Source organism: Emys orbicularis, chromosome 6 (assembly GCF_028017835.1).
Source record: "Emys orbicularis isolate rEmyOrb1 chromosome 6, rEmyOrb1.hap1, whole genome shotgun sequence".
Taxonomy (NCBI): domain Eukaryota; kingdom Metazoa; phylum Chordata; order Testudines; family Emydidae; genus Emys; species Emys orbicularis.
Genome location: NC_088688.1, coordinates 29857944 through 29875722, shown reverse-complemented (window position 1 = coordinate 29875722; position 17779 = coordinate 29857944). Strand labels below are relative to the sequence as shown.

At 45.0% G+C, this 17779-nt stretch overlaps 1 protein-coding gene across 1 annotated transcript; it reads right to left on the bottom strand.

Moving 5' to 3' along the window:
- Positions 1–3710: 3710 nt before the first annotated feature.
- NIM1K (NIM1 serine/threonine protein kinase) lies at positions 3711–16059 on the bottom strand. The gene is made up of 3 exons (XM_065407062.1): positions 15768–16059; positions 5834–6102; positions 3711–4460 (listed from the first exon to the last, which is right to left on the bottom strand). The coding sequence occupies exons 1-3, from the start codon at positions 16057–16059 to the stop codon at positions 3711–3713; spliced, it is 1311 nt and encodes a 436-aa protein (XP_065263134.1).
- Between the last annotated feature and the right edge of the window lie 1720 nt (positions 16060–17779).

The following is a 17779-nucleotide window of genomic DNA, read 5'->3' as shown; positions in this document are numbered from 1 at the left end:
TTCTCTCGCTCTTTTTCAGAAGTCACTTTGGTTTTTAATGTTGGGGTCCTCAGTGCCTTGACAATAAGCAGTCAGTTTTCTAAATACAATATACCCATTACTTCCCCTGCTAAAAAAATTAAGATAGGAATAGGTATTAAGTGATCAAAAATCTGTGACCACCTTATAGATTTGGTCTCCATCTAACTCCCAGTGTCCATATCACATCACTTTTATCCACATCCTTAAAGCCCACCACTATACTGTTTTGGCAACATTAGCAGAGGCCAAGGACTGAATGAAGTTGGAGTCTTTTGTTGTCCTTCCACTGAGCAGTTCTTGGCAGGGCAGTGGGAAGAAAGCGATATTTGTCAAATAAAGGGTTTAATTCCCTAATTCTTTCAATCTGGCACCTTTTAAAAAGCAGTTAGGTTTAATACTTTTTTTTTTTTTTTTGGTCAGAATGATCAAAGAGCAGACCTCTAGTCCTCAATTTCCAAATACTATGGGGAGTTTATTCAAACTGACAAACCACAAAGGGAAAAGATGTGACAGTTCGTTCTTGACTCTTGCTTCTACTATATTTTTCTTAATGACAATTTTTAACTCTGAACTCATGATTGGCTTCATATTTCACACTCCCTTGTACTTCTATAACAAGACCGTTGCAGGAAAACACAAAAACCTTTTTCCATCCTTCCATTCTGAAAGCTGTTCATCATGCAAGGAGTAAATGTCCGAAACTAGTGGGGAGATCATTCTGAGTTATGAATAGCCTTGCTAGCTTGTAAAATATATTTAAATTGTTCTAATGTACAGGACTGAGTCTCTTGTTTAATTTTATTTCACTGTCCACTTCAAAACTTCATTGTCTAATATAAACTTGCAGAAATGACATGTTGCGAAATGCAGGTTTTTGTGTAATGTAGTGTTTGTATAATACACCGTATGTCACTCACTAGGATTTGATAACTTTTTTGTTGGACTTGTACAGTCAGCTTTCTAAAATTTCATTTAATATGAACTGATGTGGACTAATGGTCTAAGTGCTTTTATGGAAAGTGATGGAGAAATGATGCATGAAGATACTTTTGCAAGTGTTTGGGTTTTTAGTTTCATAAGAGCAACTCTATTTGCTGCCAGAAGACAAATTTATCACAGAATAAAGTCCATTGCTGGCAATGGACAGGCCAAGAACTACTGGCACAAAGAAATTTACTTGCCATCCTCACTAACACTGAAGCAGCTGCTTTTGTAAATAAAGTTTTAGAGATATTTGAAACCGGTGTTGGTGTAGTGCTGAACTGCTGTGGAATACATCTCTTAAATGGATTAGGAAGAATCTAATGACCCAGCAAATACTGGAGAGTTTACAGGTTACTGATCAGGGAACCCAACCTATGCAGGTGTTCTAGTATAAATGCTTCCCTTTTCTGTTCTATAGTGGAATATTAAGAGGAAAATTAATCAGACTGTCTAATTGGCACTCTAACCCAAAAATATTTAGAATCATGTTTTAGGAATGTATCTTTCAATATTATGTACTGCTTGTTCTTTAAACCCAAACCATTTCTAACGCATCTGTAGTCTGCAACGGTTCTATTCCCATCCCCTTTCCTTCAATATTTTGAAAAAGATTTGATAGCTTAATTTTTCTTGACTGCCCTCTTGCTCTGCACTCATCTAGGACTACGATGCAGTCAGTTTCCTGTTACTTTTTAAAAAATCCAAGCTCCTCTTTACTACATAAAAGCAAATGAAGGAATATTGAACCACCCCTCTTCATTTTTAATGTATAAAAAGAGCTATTTAAAAACCTACCAGGCCAGTGTAAACATGGAAAAGCTGCATCTGAGCTTAAGTTCTGGTTGTCTGTTAGTAACACAAACTGAAGCTGTGCAACTTCAGTTTTTACGTAGCCTAACGGACTTACCTCTAGCTGTCAAAGTAGCTATTTTAACTGTGCCAGCTCATAGTGGTATACGTATTAGGAAAACTTTCTTACAGTTTGTATTTAAGTTGACGTAGGGGGAGCAGAGCCCAAAACTTCTGATGTAAGCAGAAGTAGGGGTAACTTTGTCTCCTATCTTACACACAAGGATTGCATAGGGCATCTGTCTCTTAAAAGGGTACATAGCAATGTAAATAAAGCAAGGAGACCACTACTACAAAAGACTAGGCTATCAGAAACCCCCCAAAACGAACAAACAAACAACCCTATCCCACTCTTGTGTATGGGTTGTGGTATTTGGTGATTGATTTTGATACTAGTGACCATTAGAAGTAAAACAAAAACAAACTGTTTTGGCTTCTGGTGCTAATCTTTACTGCTGAAGTAACATGAGCCAGAAGCACTGCATTGTGGTATGTTTCCTTAATGCCCTATGCAAGGACATTGGTGTTGAATCTATGAGTGAAGCTAAAGCCAGATAAACTTGGAGTCTGGTCCTGTTAGCAATAGCCCGTGGCCTTCATTTGGAGCAGGACTGGGTACGCCGTAGTTCTGCATTCTTGATGCCTGATCTCCTTACTCATAGCCTTATAAGTATGTCATGGAGTAGCAGAAATCACGGATTCCGTGACTTTCTCCAACCTTCATGACATTGGGGCCTTGTAGCAGCCCAGCCACTGCTGCCAGCAGTGGGACTCTCTCCCTCAGCAGTCCAGCTGCAGGAGAGGACCCCCTTCAGTTCCCAGCCACCCGCCCAAGCTCCCAGCCACTGGACAGGGGTGAGGAGCCGCAGCTCCCTGCCGCTGCATGCAGCGGGGCAGGGTGGCGGAACCTCCTGCCTCCCCATTTTGTCAGGGATGTTTTTAGTAAGTCAAGGACAGATCATGGCTTCTGTGAATTTTTGTTCATTGCCCGTGATCTGCCCATGACTTTTACTAAAAATATCCATGACAAAATCGTAGCCTTACTTATTAATTCACTCAAGGATCAAACCATACTAGGTCCAGTAGATGGCAGCATAGCTGACTGTACCCAGGAGTAGCAGCATTTCTCACAGTGGTACTAAAACAAAGGTGAAAAATGTTTGATTTGAGTTAGTGGAGCATCATGTTAGGGTTTGACTTTAAATATAGGATAACTTGTGATACATTACAGCAATTTTCAGGATTTTTCAAAAGCTGATCCTGGACTAATGATGAGAAAGGAAAAAAAGGTTAGAGCCTCTTTATCTGTCAAGGTGTAATAGCTAAAAATGAAGCGCTAACATTTAATACCTAATAGTCTTGTCTTAAGTAATAGTTTATAGATTCCTTGTAAATAAATATTCACAGCTGTTCAGGAATCAGTCTCTTTAAATAACCAGATTTTGTCCATTGCAAATTGGCAGTCATTTAGATTCCTGTACTGTTGTGACTTAACATCAGGCTAATAATGTAATATTTCTGCAAGTGGCAACATATTATAAATAGCTGTCCTAAAAGATCAGCCCAAGTATATTGAGTAATTCTACTCAATTATTAAAAGACAACATCCATTAAACAACTTGTATTTGTTAATCAATTAGTATATCTTCCATTTTACATGTGAGGTCTGTGGGCCAAAGTGCAAACACAAACAAGTCTGTTTGAGCACATCAGTCCTCTGGATGAACTAATACATTTTGAGATTTAAGGCAGTTTTGGTTTATTTAAAAATTACAAAAATGTAACATCAAAGCTTACTGTGAAATGAATAAAACCCCTTGTAAAAGTTACTGAATGTAAAGTCTGCTATATGCAATTCATAAAATTGAACACAACTTGGATGTATGTCTGATACCACGGTATGAACTGTGACCTTTCTTTAAATCCTGCTCTTTGGGTTCTGGTTGCGTGACTATAGGAACAGTCTCCAGGGCTCTTTTCTTTTGCACTCTGTGCAAAACAATTCGGTAGATACCAGTTATTGAGCTTCGAGAATCTCTTCCACGGTTATTTTGAATGTGTTCTTCTGTGATTCCCAAATCTTCCAAGGTATTTTTCACTTCAATTTCCTCCTCTTTGAGGGTACTAGTCTCTGCTAAATACTTTGGATCCAATTTAAATGGATCCAAGGCTTTTGGATACTGTATCCCTTGCATCCATTCGTTCTTCATAATACATTCAATAGAGTATCGTGCAGTTGGGACTGGCTGAAGAACTCCTCTGATCAGTTTCTGGCAAGTGTCTGAAAGGTATGGAGGCAGGCTATATGTCCCATCAAGAATGCACTTCTTCAGTTTGGCCACTGTGTCTGCACGAAATGGCATTGTACCAGTTGTCATAAAATATAAAAGGATGCCTAGTGCCCATATGTCCACATAAACACCAACATAGTTTTCATCTCGGAAGAGCTCAGGGGCAGCATAAGGAGGAGACCCACAGAAAGTGTTTAAAGTTTCCTCTTTTTTACTTATTGTGCTGAATCCAAAGTCTCCCACCTTCACACAGGTGTTACTGGTATAGAATACATTTTCTGCTTTCAGGTCCCGGTGAATGATATTGTTATCATGCTATAGAGCAAAAGGAAAGCAAACTAAGTATTAGTATATATGCGAAGACTTTTCCAGCTCATTTTTTTTCCTGTCTTTGCTATACAGAAGTTGCCATTTAAAAAGTCAACATTTGCCAAGTTACCACACAGTGGGTCTGAGGTCCTCCACTGTTTCCCTATAGTTGGAATAGGAAAGTCTAGATGTAAAGTATGGAAATGCACAGTTAAGGTGCCCAAACAAACTTAATTTTGCCCTGTGCTAACACCAAAGGGGTGGGGGGAAAAAAGATGTAAGGTGTCTTTAGTGTAATCTGATACCATAACAACACATGCATTAATCATAGTTGTATGGTTAAAGGCACCTGAACAACCTACCTGCATTTCCTAACCCTAATATTTAGATTTCTTTTAAGGAGTTTATAACACTGTTTTTGCAATAATTACAACATCTTTCATGTTTTTTACCTTATGTTACTGATAAGTACTTTTAACCATACCTCCATCTTACTACTGTGTTTGTGTGGGGCTAGAATTTAATGCCAAAAGGCATGCGATAGTGCATAAAGGCCTATCCTGTATCCAAACAGAAGCTCCTTTGATCTCTTTTTGAATGTTTCTGTGGATAATACCGCAGCAGCCTCTAGTCTTTAGTCTTTATAAAAAGCAGACCAAACTCCCATTGACTTCTATTGAAGTTTAGGCCAGGGTTGAATTCGATCCATAAAGATCTTCTAAGTGGGACTATGATCACTTTTTAGACCTTGACTTACTCTAAAACTACGGCAATGCTAACAGGTGCCATTATGCTATTCCCTCTCATCTGCTGTGTTCTCTCTCCCCATTATTAGCACTTCCATTACCTACAAAAACAGAAACCTGCTCTAACATGCTGATTCTTGGTTCCAATAGTTGGCATGATATAGACTATCTCTTTCAGTGTGCTTACAGATGTAACACCCGGGTCATGACTTTACATGTGGATGAGAGCGCTGCACAAGAGCAAGGAAAGTTGTCATATTGGTGTGTTGCTGTATGTGAAATGAGTTTTGTGCTCCCAGTCCACTACCCAAAGAAGCGGTGACAATATCAGAAAAAAAACCACCACAAAGGCAGCATAGTTAGGCATTAAACAGAGAGGCCAAGAGTTGAATAGGCATGGAGACAGCAGTAGTGTCTCTCCCTAAAAGTGGTATCCCTAGACAAAGGCTGAAGAACAGTGATGTGGGGAAGTCTACGGGGTATCTGTTCTATGGGGACTTTAGTGTCCAGAGCTGCCTTTCAGGAACCTTTCATTAGCACTACTCCTACTTGGTGCAAAACAAAACAAAAATACCTACATGAAGTCTGCTAAAGTAACGAAGGGTAACTTAGGCCTACAGAAAAACAACTTACCATGTGCTTCACAGCAGATGCAATCTGGGAGAAAATTAATTTACTTTCCATTTCTGCTAACTTTCCCTCTGTGCTGATTTTAACAAAGAGTTCCCCACCTCCTGCATACTCCATCACGAGGTGCAGTTTCGACAGTGTTTCCACCACTTCGTAAAGTCTGATAATGTTTGGGTGGTGCAGTTTTTCCATGCTGGAAATTTCACGGGACAGTAAACGTTGAGTCTTCTGGTCTAACTTTGTCTTGTCCAAAATCTTAATTGCTACTTTTTCTGGAGAGAAAAATGTATTTGAATGTATTAGGCAAACAAATATTTATAGCAACACTCTTACTTTAAAACAATCCTCATTTAACTGAAAACTTTTAAAAATCTCAATTCTTCTTCGAGTGATTGCTCATATCGGGTCCAATTAGCTGTGTGCACAGTCGTCGGAAAGTTTTCCCTTGGCAGCTCCCCTCAGGTAGGCTGTGGAGCCCCCTGGAGTGGCGCCTTCATGGCGCTGAATATGTACCCCTGCCAACTCGGTCCCTCCTCAGTCCTTCTTACCGCCGGTGACAGTCATTGGAACTACAGTTGCTTGCCTAGCAAGTGCTTCCCTTAGCATACTTTCTGATAGTTGTAGTTTAGTTCTTAGTTAGTAGTAATAGTGTATATAGTGATAGATAAGGTTGGGGAGTGGGTTTTTTCCCCCAATCCCTAACCCTTACCTCCTTGGGCTCCGGGGCATGCCACGAGCTCAAGGGTTCAAACCCTGCAGAGCCTGCAGCAAACCAATACCAATGAGCGACCCCCACGACTCTTGTCTGAAGTGTCTGGAGGTCGCAGGACGAGCTCTCTCTCCATAACAATATCAAGGAGTTAAGGGCCATACAACTAGCACGCAAAACCTTTCAGGCCCGGCTACAAGGCCAGTGTGTGGCAGTTATGATGGGGGAACATCAACTAGCAGGGTGAAGCCCGTTCCTCTCCCCTAGGCCGGGAACCCCTCTGGCTGTGGGAGTTCTGCATAGCTCACTCCATTCACCTGGAAGCATCCTATCTACCAGGAGTTCAGAACACACTGGCGGACCACCTCAGCAGATCCTTCTGCAATCATGAGTGGTCCATCCAACCGCATGTCATACACTCCATCTTCCAAAGGTGGGGTTTTTCCCAGGTTGATCTGTTCGCCACCCAGAGCAACAGAAAGTGCCCAATGTTCTGCTCCTTACAGAAACACAGCCCTGGCTCAATCAAGGATGCATTCCTGCTACCCTGGGGGGGACGACCGTCTATTGTACACCTTTTCCCCGATCCCTCTCGTGCACAAGGTCCTACTCAAGGGCCCCGGGACGGGGCAGAGATAATTCTGCTGGCACCAGCATGGCCTCGCCAACTTTGGTACACCACGCTCCTGGAGCTGTCAGTAGATGCCCTGATCACGTTGCCACTCCTCCCCAACCTGATCACTCAGGACCATGGTCGTCTTCATCACCCCAACCTCCAGTCCCTCCAACTCACCGCCTGGAAGCTTCCTGGCTGAACCCCATAGAGATTCTGTGCTTGGAACAGGTAAGGGAGGTCTTACTCGGCAGCAGGAAACGCTCCACTAGGGTCACAAAGTGGAAAAGGTTTACTTGCTGGTGTGACCAGCATTGTACATCCCCACTTCAGGCGCCTATATCTCTCATCTTAGAGCAGGGGTTCTCGCAACAAGTGTTTTGGTGGCCACAACTCTTGCTGGTGGCCGCCCTGACACCTTTTCCTAAAATACTTGATTAACTTTAGGAAAAACAAATAAATAGCACATATACACATCCACATAATTCTAATTTATTCATGTAGGGTTTTTTTGGCAGACTCAATAATAAAAATATTACTGTGAAAAGTGATATTTGTGTTCGTTACTATCAATCACTTTTCACAGGACACTTAGTAGCTATTTGGAAGGCTGTGAACGGTGATACTTGCATGTTTGTTAAGATCACTTTTCTCAGCAAGGCCCAGGACAATTTAAGCCCTGGGTTGGGGGGGGGGGGGGGCGGGGAAGAGAGAGAGAGAGAGAGAGAGAGTGTGTGTGTGTCAGATGTAGACGCGGTGGGATGGATGTGTGATGGGTAGGGGGATATGGATATGCGGGGCCAAGAGAGAGGAGGGTGGGTGGTAAGGCCCACAGCTGGAGTCGGGGGTTGGCACCTGGTGCTGGGTAGCCAGGGGTCAGTACCCGCGGCCACAGCCCGGAGCTGGGGGCAGGAGCTGCACCTCCAGGACAGAGAGTTGGAGCCCAGGGCCAGTGCCCACTGCCACGCAGCCAGACCCTGGAGCTGGGTGCTGGAGCCTGGGTCCGCGTGGCCGGATCCAGGGGTCAGTGCCCACCCCCCATGAGGCTGAAACCAGCACCCACTGCCGCGTGCCCGGGGTCAGGGATCAGTGCACACCTGGGGCCAGGGATCAGTGCCTGCTGCCGCACGCCTGGGGCCAGCAATTGGCGCCGGGGGACAGCCCTGCCTGCCGCTGTGCACCCGGGGCTGGGGATTGGCACCCGGAGCCGGCGCCTGTTGCCGCATGGCTGGGACTACAAGTCGGCGCCCGGGGTCAGCAGCTAGGACTGGGGGTCGGAGCACGCGACTGGGGTTTGGTGCCCAGGGCCAGCGGCTGCTGCTGGGGTCAGGGGTTGGTGCCCAGGGCCAGCAGCAGCTGATGGGATCGGGGGGTGGGGTCCTGGGGCCATCACCGCATGGCCAGAGATGGGGAATGGAGCCTGCTGCCACGTGGCCAGGGGTTGGAGCCTGAATTGAAGCCCCATGGCCACAGGCCAGGGCCGCGTGGCCAGAGCTAGGGGTCAGCACCTGAAATCCTGCAGCCGGAGCTGGGTGTTGGCACCTGAAGCCTCACGGCTGGAACCCTGGTCTGCGCAGCCAGGCTCCCTAAGTCCCGCCGCTGGAGCCCGCCTCCCAATCGCCCCAGGGCTGCCTCCATGCCCCGCCCCAGGTAGAGAACTCACTGTGCTCCTGCAGTGTTGTGCCCCACCTGTCTCCAGGGGCCATGCAGGGCTGTGCATCCAGGAGGAACAGGGAGGAAGAGGGGCGGGGCAGATGCTTTGCTTCTCCCTCCCCCCCATCACCACTCAGGAAGCTGTCATGATCGCAGGGAAACCCCCTGGTGACTGCATTCGGCCACGGTGGCCTCATTTGAGAAATGCTGTCCTAGAGTACCTTCTGCACCTGAAACAGCAAGGCCTGGCAACAGCATCCATAAAGGTACACCTCGCTGCTATCTCGGCCTTCCACCTGGGAGCATCTGGATGCTCCATCTTCGCCAACCCCATGGTTGGCCGATTCCTCAAGGGTCTGGAACGGCTACATCCGCACGTTAGACAGCCTGTTCCTGCGCTGGACCTTAACTTGATCCTCTCCAAACTAATGGGGCCTCCGTTTGAACCACTGGCAACTTGCTCCCTTCTCTACCTGTCGTGGGAGGTAGACTTCCTGGTCGCCATTACATCAGCCAGGAGGGTGTCTGAGTTGAAAGCCCTCACCTCTGACCCACCTTATACGGTTTTCCACAAGGATAAGGTGTAACTCAGGCCTCACCCAGCCTTTCTTCCTAAGGTTGTGTCACATATTCCTGCCTGTTTTTTATCCTAAGCCTCATGCCAGTAGTCAAGAGCAGAGGCTGCACTCTCTGGATGTTCAGCAGGCGCTAGCCTGCTACATCGAATGCACTAAGCCGTTCAGGAAATCGAACCAGTTGTTTGTAGCGATGGCAGACCGGATGAAAGGTCTCCTGGTCTCTTCTCAAAGAATATCTTCCTGGATCACGTCCTGCATCCGCACGTGCTAAGAGCTGGCCAAGATACCGGCCTCGGCACTTACGGCACACTCCACAAGGGCACAGGCCTTGTCGTCGGCATTCCTGGCTCAGGTCCTAATACAAGAAATCTGCAGGGCAGCAACTTGGTCCTTGGTGCATACGTTCACCTCTCATTATGCCATGATCCAGCACGCCAGAGATGATGCAGCTTTCGGCAGAGCAGTGCTCCAGTCAGCAACTCCATAACTCCGACCCCACCGCTTAGGTAAGGCTTGGGAGTCACCTAATTGGAATCGACATGAGCACTCACTCGAAGAAGAAAAAACAATTACTCACCTTCTCGTAACTGTTCTTCGAGATGTGTTGCTCATATCCATTCCAATACCTACCCACCTACCCCTCTGTCGGAGTAGCCGGCAAGAAGGAAGTGAGGAGGGCCCAGGTCGGCAGGGGCATATATTCAGTGCCAGGAAGGCACCACTCCACGGGGCTCCACAGCTGACCCGACGTGAGCTGCTAAGGGAAAACTTTCAGATGACTGTGCACGTGGCGCGCACACACCTAATTGTTCTCCTTAGCCACTGAGGACAGGACACATAGCAATGGGCTTAAATTGCAACAAGGGCGATTTTAGGTTAGACATTAGGAAAAACTTCCTAACTGTCAGGGTAGTTAAGCTGTGGAAGCTCCATCAAAGGAGGTTAGGGTGACCAGACAGCAAGTGTGAAAAATCAGGATGGGGGTAGGGGGTAATAGGAGCCTATATAAGAAAAAGACCCCAAAATTGGGACTGTCCCTATAAAATCGGGACATCTGGTCACCCTAAAGGAGGTTTTAAAGAACAGGTTGGACAAACTTGTCAGGGATGATCTAGCTAATACTTGGTCCTATCTCAGTGCGGGGGACTGGACTAGATGACCTGTCGAGGTCCCTTCCAGTCCTACCTTTCTATGATTGTGCTTGCTACAATGCTGAACATAGAGGAAGGTCTGGTCTCTGTCCCAAAGAGCCTGTACGTTGAGACACAGGCAACGGATTCCTCTGGGCCCCAGGAGTGTTCAACCCCCCAGCTCCGCTCTGCCCCAGGCCCCGCTGACCCCTTCCCCCCAGTCCCAACCCCCGCCCCACCTCTTCCCCCCCAGTTCCGCCCGCTCCCCTGAGTGCGCCCCGTCCCCGCTCCTCCCTCCCCCCTTGTCCTTTTGCTCAGCAAGGATACTTCTGTTACCTTAGGATCCAAAGTGCTGAGTTCCTAGGTACAGGATTTGGAGCTATAATGAAGATTCAAGGTTTTAACTTTTGACCTAACTCAAAATGTAAGATGATTAACTATTAGAAAATTAATTGACTGGGGCTAAAGTTGCACTTAAAGTACATCCTGGCTTCTTTGTTGCTTTGCAAAGCAATTCCTTCATGCCTATTCTAAGCTTTGTTTCAGACGTTTACATCGGCAGCAAAGATTAGACTCTGTCTGATACCATGGACAAGCTTAAAGTAACCTTATCTTACAAAAATAGCAGATTTAATTTCCAGAATGATCCATTGATCCAATGATCCTGATTCAAAGGAGGGTCTGAGAAGAAGAGTGACTGGGGGAATAAGTGGTGAATAAGATTCCTTAAATAGTAATTGGGCCAACAAGAAAGTTAAATGATGCTATAGCTCAGTGCTTAGGCCACTGAGCAACAACGGGGGGCAAACCAAGTTCAAGCCCCTGCTCTAATGACACTATTTAGGCATTGATACAAAGTGGAACAGCTGCAGTAGGAAAGAATAAGAGAGCCACACCCCACTACCCTGGTTGTTTGAGCATTTAACTTAGAGGTAGGAGAGCTGGGTTCAAGTTGCTACTCCTCAGCAGGGGGTCTGAACCTGGGTCTCCCATGTCCTGAGTGAGTGCTCGGAGTAGTGGGCTATATCCTTGTCCTTGCTGAGCAAAAGAACCTTTTAGCATTTTTTAACAGAGGGTGAAGAGTAACATTATTTCCAATTTTAATAATGAGTAGAATTTCAAGAGGCAGAATATAATTAGAATTTGACCAGGACATCAGGATAACACCAGAACTCTTGCAAAAAGATCATGAGAATTTTTATAAGCCATAAATAATTTGGACGTCTGATTTATGTCTTAGTCAAAAGACAACTCTTCCAATAGGCCAGTGCCACCTAACACCATGATGGCACATTGGTTCAGCAAGGTGGAATTACTAACACCCCTTCCTGAAGCATGTAAGTGTTTTTGTGTTGGTCTCTCATCCAAATACTAACCTGACCTGACTCTGCTTAATTTATGAGAACACATGAGCTAATAAGTAGAGTTAGTTGAAAAATGCTCCTCCCCCCTGGAGAATGTTGACTTTTCATCCAAATTTGTAACCCCCTTTAGAGTTGAAAATTAAAGAAAGAAAATTGTCAGCCAAAGAGAGCCCAAAAAATTCAGCTTTGTGGTGAAAAAAAAAAAAACCAAATGGTTCAAGGAAAGCAGATTTCCCACAAAAAATTTTGTTTACTTGAACCCCAATTTTCCATAAATACAAAGCTTCAGTGGAAAATTTTCAGCAAGCCCTATTTGTAGGCCAAAGTGATATCTCTCCAGGATTCAGTAACATACATGCAGGCCCAGACCAACCTCTGACCCTGATGTCCTCCCTGCTCCTTCCTTTCCTAGGTATTCCCTTTATTGCTGTGTGATTGAGCAACATCTTTAATATCAATGACAAGATACTGCTTCTCCTGGAAAGCAAACTCACTGATGAACCAACAGAGCAAGCAACATATTGTGGGTCACATGCAGCAGATACACTGTTCACTGGTACCAGGAGAGCTAAGAAAATAGAACAAAAGCCTCATGCATGGGGAAATATGGAGGGTTTGCAAACCTTTAGAATATGTATGTATTCTGTATATGTATAGAGACGAGAAGAATAAAAAAAAGGGAAGGGCTTGGGGCTTTAAAACATTTCTTGGAGTGGATGGAGAGTGAATGCAAGAAGGAAAGGGATGGGCCATGAGAAAGAGATGGAAATGAAGATCAAAAAGAGGAGAAAGGGATAAAAGGGCACAGGGAAAAATGGGAAGTCAGGGAGGGAAAGTGGTGTCTCTTCCCATTGTTTTCAGGCAATGGTAGGGTGAACTCTTTTTTATGAACATTGATTGAATCCTAATTGAAATTTACATACATGTGTCATAGGTTTTATACTAAAGTTGTGACATTCAGGAATCATGGTGAGAGATTTGTCTTTGTTTCCCTGCACCAGTCACCTGACACAGATCAGTGTTTCAAAAGGTTCTTACCTTTGTCACACGGCAGAAATCAGTATCCACTGATTGTGGTATCTACTCTTTATTTACCAGAAATTAGAAAGACTAGAAAACTACAATGAACATTGTTAAAGCCTGTTCTTTGTATATATTTCTATAAACTTGAATTTAAAAGCTGATGCAGTTTAGCATTTTTTGTATCTCGGCCAATAAATGACTCCTGAGAGTGACTGAGTAATAGCCCCTATTCCAAGTTTTCATGCAGCTGTTGATTTGGAAGTCAAAGCATGGGGGGCACGGTTCCACCAGGAGTGAATTCTGCAGTATAAATGCTAATGATCCCCACCTACATTGCAGTGTGGGGGTAAGGTGAGGTTTGATTTTGCAATGCACAGCAGAGGATATTGGTCTAAGAAAACATATTAAAACCTGGGGCATAACTGATACTTGGGTGACATTCACCTAAGAACGTAAGGACTGTAGTAGGCCTCCGCTGTAGTGGACTATGGTAGTTCTGCTATACTGGATGTTGGCAGCTAGAGAGTGGACACACAAAGGGCCTCAGCACCCCTGAGTGTAGCAAAGGTGGGCCCAGGGCCTGTTCTGAATTCACCATTGTGGACAGAACATTAAGGGGCAGGGTTACATAGATCCAGTGGACACAAACCCCTATGTTGGGATTGTGCAGAAGTCACAGCCCCTAGTCCAGTCTAGGAATTGGAGTCACAGTTGTGGAGAGGCTGCAGAGGGGCACTGTTGCCTTTCTGCCCCCCAACCCTACACAGCATGACACTGATGATCTCTTGTCTACTAAATACCACCTTTCTCAGGCCTGCCAGAACTGGGAGGGGGGAAGGTGGAAGTAGAGCGGTGCAGACACAGCCTGGCAAACTGAATCCTCTTTTCCAAATCAGTGCACTCCGCATGTATCCAAAGCTTGTGTGCACCCAGACCTTGGATACATTCTCAACAGGGTTCATTTACAACTTGCTTGAATGTGCCTATAACAGTTTGTGGCTCATAACAGTTGCGTCTCCTGAGGGCTGTAATTCCTTGGTCTAATTTCAGTTGTTGGGTTTAGTGTGTGGGTGCCGGGTAGTGTTGGTGGCCTGTGATATACAGGAGGTCAGTTTAGACGACCTTGTGGTCCCTTCTGGCCTTACATTCTATGACTCTCTCCCTAAAGGAGAAAATAGGCATCATCCTGTGCACACAGAAAAGTGACCATCCGCAAGTTCTGCTGCACAACACGCAACTGCCGCTGAGGGTACGTCTACACTGCAACTGAACATCCGTAGCTGGCCCGAGTCAGCTGACTCGGGCTCATGGGGCTCAGGCTATGAGGCTGTTTAATTGTGGTGTAGATGTTTGGGCTTGGACTGAAGCCGAGGCTCTGGGACCCTCCCTGCTCACTGGCTCCCAGAGCCTGGACTCCATCCAGCCTGAGTCCGAACATCTATACTGCAATTAAACAGCCCTGTAGCCTGAGCTCCGCGAGCCCAAGTCAGCTGACACAGGCCAGTCACGGGTGTTCAATTGCAGTGTAGACATAGTTATAGAGCTAGATGCTCTAAGGGTATTACCCAGCTACTCATGTGGACTGGTGCAGGAAGCAAGAACAGTAAGATGGTGCCCAAGAGAAAAAATTGAGACCTTTGGCTTTGACCAAAACACAATTGAAAGGACTGTTTTTCCCCAAATGGGATATTTTTCACTGCTGTAGCATTGGTCGCATTGCCCTGCGGCAAAGACAGCAACCTGTGGCTTCCCAATGCAGACATACAGCCCTAGTGCTGGGGGCTAACTTCACAATAAAAAGGGACTAAAATGGACACATTCACTCAAAACAAAAAAGAAGGAAAGCTGAGGTTAGCATTGACATTTGGGGCTTAATTCTCACATGGCTGCAGATGCCACTGGCTTCAGTGGGGTTTGGGCCGGTGGTTTTCCCACCTTGCTCCCTACACAGCCCACACAAGCTGCAGCAGGTCAAAAAACTTACCCCTTCTGAGAGTTTGGTTTTATTCATAAAATTAATTCAAAATGAAGTAACACAGGAATTACTGGGTGAGATTCTTTGGTCTGAGTTATGCAGGAGGTTAGAGTAGGTCTCATTACAGTCCCTTCTGGCCTTAAAATCTATGAATTATGAAAACCTAGCTGAAGTCTCTGCCCCAGGCCTGGATGCTCCTAGCATTCCTCTCTGAGAACGGCTAGGCCTGCACGTTAGGTTGTCTCTTCCTAGAAGGCCACTCCCATCTCCCTCACTTGTGGCTGGGGGAATGAGCAACTTGCAGTACTGAGTTAGCAAAACACACATAACATTTCCCAGCAGGATCATCGTTACCTGCATGCAACAGCCTCGCCTTCACTAAGGAAATTTTCTTTAAAACATTCCTGCTGTTGCTAACACTAGCTCCGCTGGTTTGGAGCAAGGGTTGCAGAGCAATACTGATCAGGAGGACGCTGGGGAGAGGCACAATCCCTCCAAGTGCTCCAAGGAATTCAGGGTTATGTGCACACAGAACCACCCTTTAATGAGCTGTATTGTGTGATGTTGGGGCAGGCCCAAGGCTCCATTTTATTTGGGGTGGTTGGAAGCCAAGGGATACAACCTGTGCAAGCCCTGGAACACAGAGACTGCAATTTTCCTTGAATCTGGCACAGGAGGTGCTAGATAGAGGAAAGATCCTTCCCCCTTTCAAGGGCAAGGGATAATCTAGTCCTAAGCATTTACCTGTGTCCCTGCCTATAAATACATGTTGCCACAACTGTATAGGTATGTAGGATTCACACAGTGCCTTTCATTCCAAAGAACCCTGCACCATATATATACACACAGCACCACCACAATCATAACATGTGTTGCAAATGGCATTGCCTACCTTTGGTTAGAGAATGAATTCCAAGCTTCACTTGTGAGAAATTCCCACTCCCTATTTCCCCTCTCACTCGATAGAATCCAATCCTCTTCCCCAGAGTTAATTCCTTCACCACCTTTTCATCCTGGGACATATCCTGGGTTAGCTTCTCAAATGGGGTCAGCCTGCGCTTCCTGCCCTCCTCATCTTCTCCATAGCACTCATCCCGCCCGTAGTCCTCTCCGCTGTCCTCACGATTCCACCTGGCATATCGGTGGTTTCCAAGACCTCCGCCATTCATATAGCTTGTTGTCATAGTCCACAGAGCAATCACATTTCCATTTGGTTTAACAAGCTGTTCCAGTGGAATACAATCCTGGACATAACAGAATTGTGATAACCTGAACAAAAATTGCCAGAGGTCCAAAGATCAATGTGGAAATGACTTAAAAAACAAATTTGCCATCATATATATATTGCTGGTTCTATCCAAAATCAGAAGTAAAATTACAAGCCAATTGGCTTTTACTCTCCAGTGAGCAATTTTAAATCCTTATCTGTAAGATAAAAAAAGGCTTGATAATTAAAGCTGTAAACTGTACACATACAAAAGCAAAGAGTCCATTTTCAATGGAGTGCAAACAAATGCAATACATTTGACACTTCTTTAACTTTCAGGTTCTAGTTTGCTGCCCTGAAAACACTGACAGGCACACCTCAGACTGGTAGCTCAATAACTACTTTGAATAAGTCCAAAAGCTTTCAGATCACTTTGAACAGCTAACCTTCGGTAGGATTTGATGTAGTCGTTCTTGGTTCAATGCTCAGTCCAAAAGCTGAAAGTTGGATTTTCCTTTGATTCATTTTTCAGCCAGCAAGCTTTTCACTGTGATTTGGAAATGCCTGACCTTTACCTTGCAGCCCTGCTGTAAAATGCTTGCCACTGCTTTGTTTAATTTCCATTGCTACTTTGATGTGCAGAATTGCTGCTGGAGGATGCTAGGAGCAGTATAAGCTCTGCACCGGGAAAAAGAAAAGCTGCACCTCAGTCTTGTTCGAGTCACATGGAAGGAAAGCACAGGATTAAGTAACTGCAATGTCACTTTAACCCTCCTTTATTTAGACGAGCCTTCTTTAAAGCCTTGAGCCTTCTCAAAATTTTGCAAGACGCGTTGTCTTCCTAAGAAGAGAGATGAAGAAAGTCATTAAACCCTTTATATAAATAGCCTCATGTTTCACTGAGTTACATTATAGCATAGATCATTTACCAGTTTTATTTCCACAGTCCACACTGTTTGGTTTTGGCACACATACAAATTACAGCTTGAACTAAAACATACTTACAAGTAATCACTTAACATGATAATAGTAAGATGTTCTTTCCTCTCTACCTGCTGATAACTGGGCAGGAAGAGGAATTTTATCAGACACTGTTAATCATTTGTATATCCAGCAGTACCAGTTTGTGCACAGAAGGCGTGGAAATGTTAAAGAAGCTGCTGCCTCTAGCCTCCCTCGCCCATGCACAGACACAGGAGCAATATCCTTACATAACTGATTAAATAGAATTAGACCAACAAAATGATTATCACTTTAAGTATGTGGAGTCTGTGAGGTACGTAAAGATGGTGAAGACACCTCAATGACTCAAGGCCTTGAGTTTTGGCAGATAGTTATCTACGGTATCACATTTAAAGGGGTGTTACCACTCATGTCCTGCATATATTGCAGGATGAAGCTGGCTGGCTCGAAGACAAGTTCCCTGTGCCACTGGGGATAGGTGGAGAAATGGAAGGTATTGTGAATAAGGCATTAGACTGGGAGTCAGGAGACCTGGTTTCTCTTCCTGCTTTGCTGTTAGACCTTAGACAAAGTCACATCATCTCTCTGTGCCCCAGAAACGATACTCACCTTCCTTTGTAAAGAGCTGAAATGCGCAATAAGAGCTAAGTATTATTATTTAATTAAACTCCTGACAGTAACCCAACCAAAGTCTTTACTATACCACAGCACTATAGGTGCTATTCATCACTAGG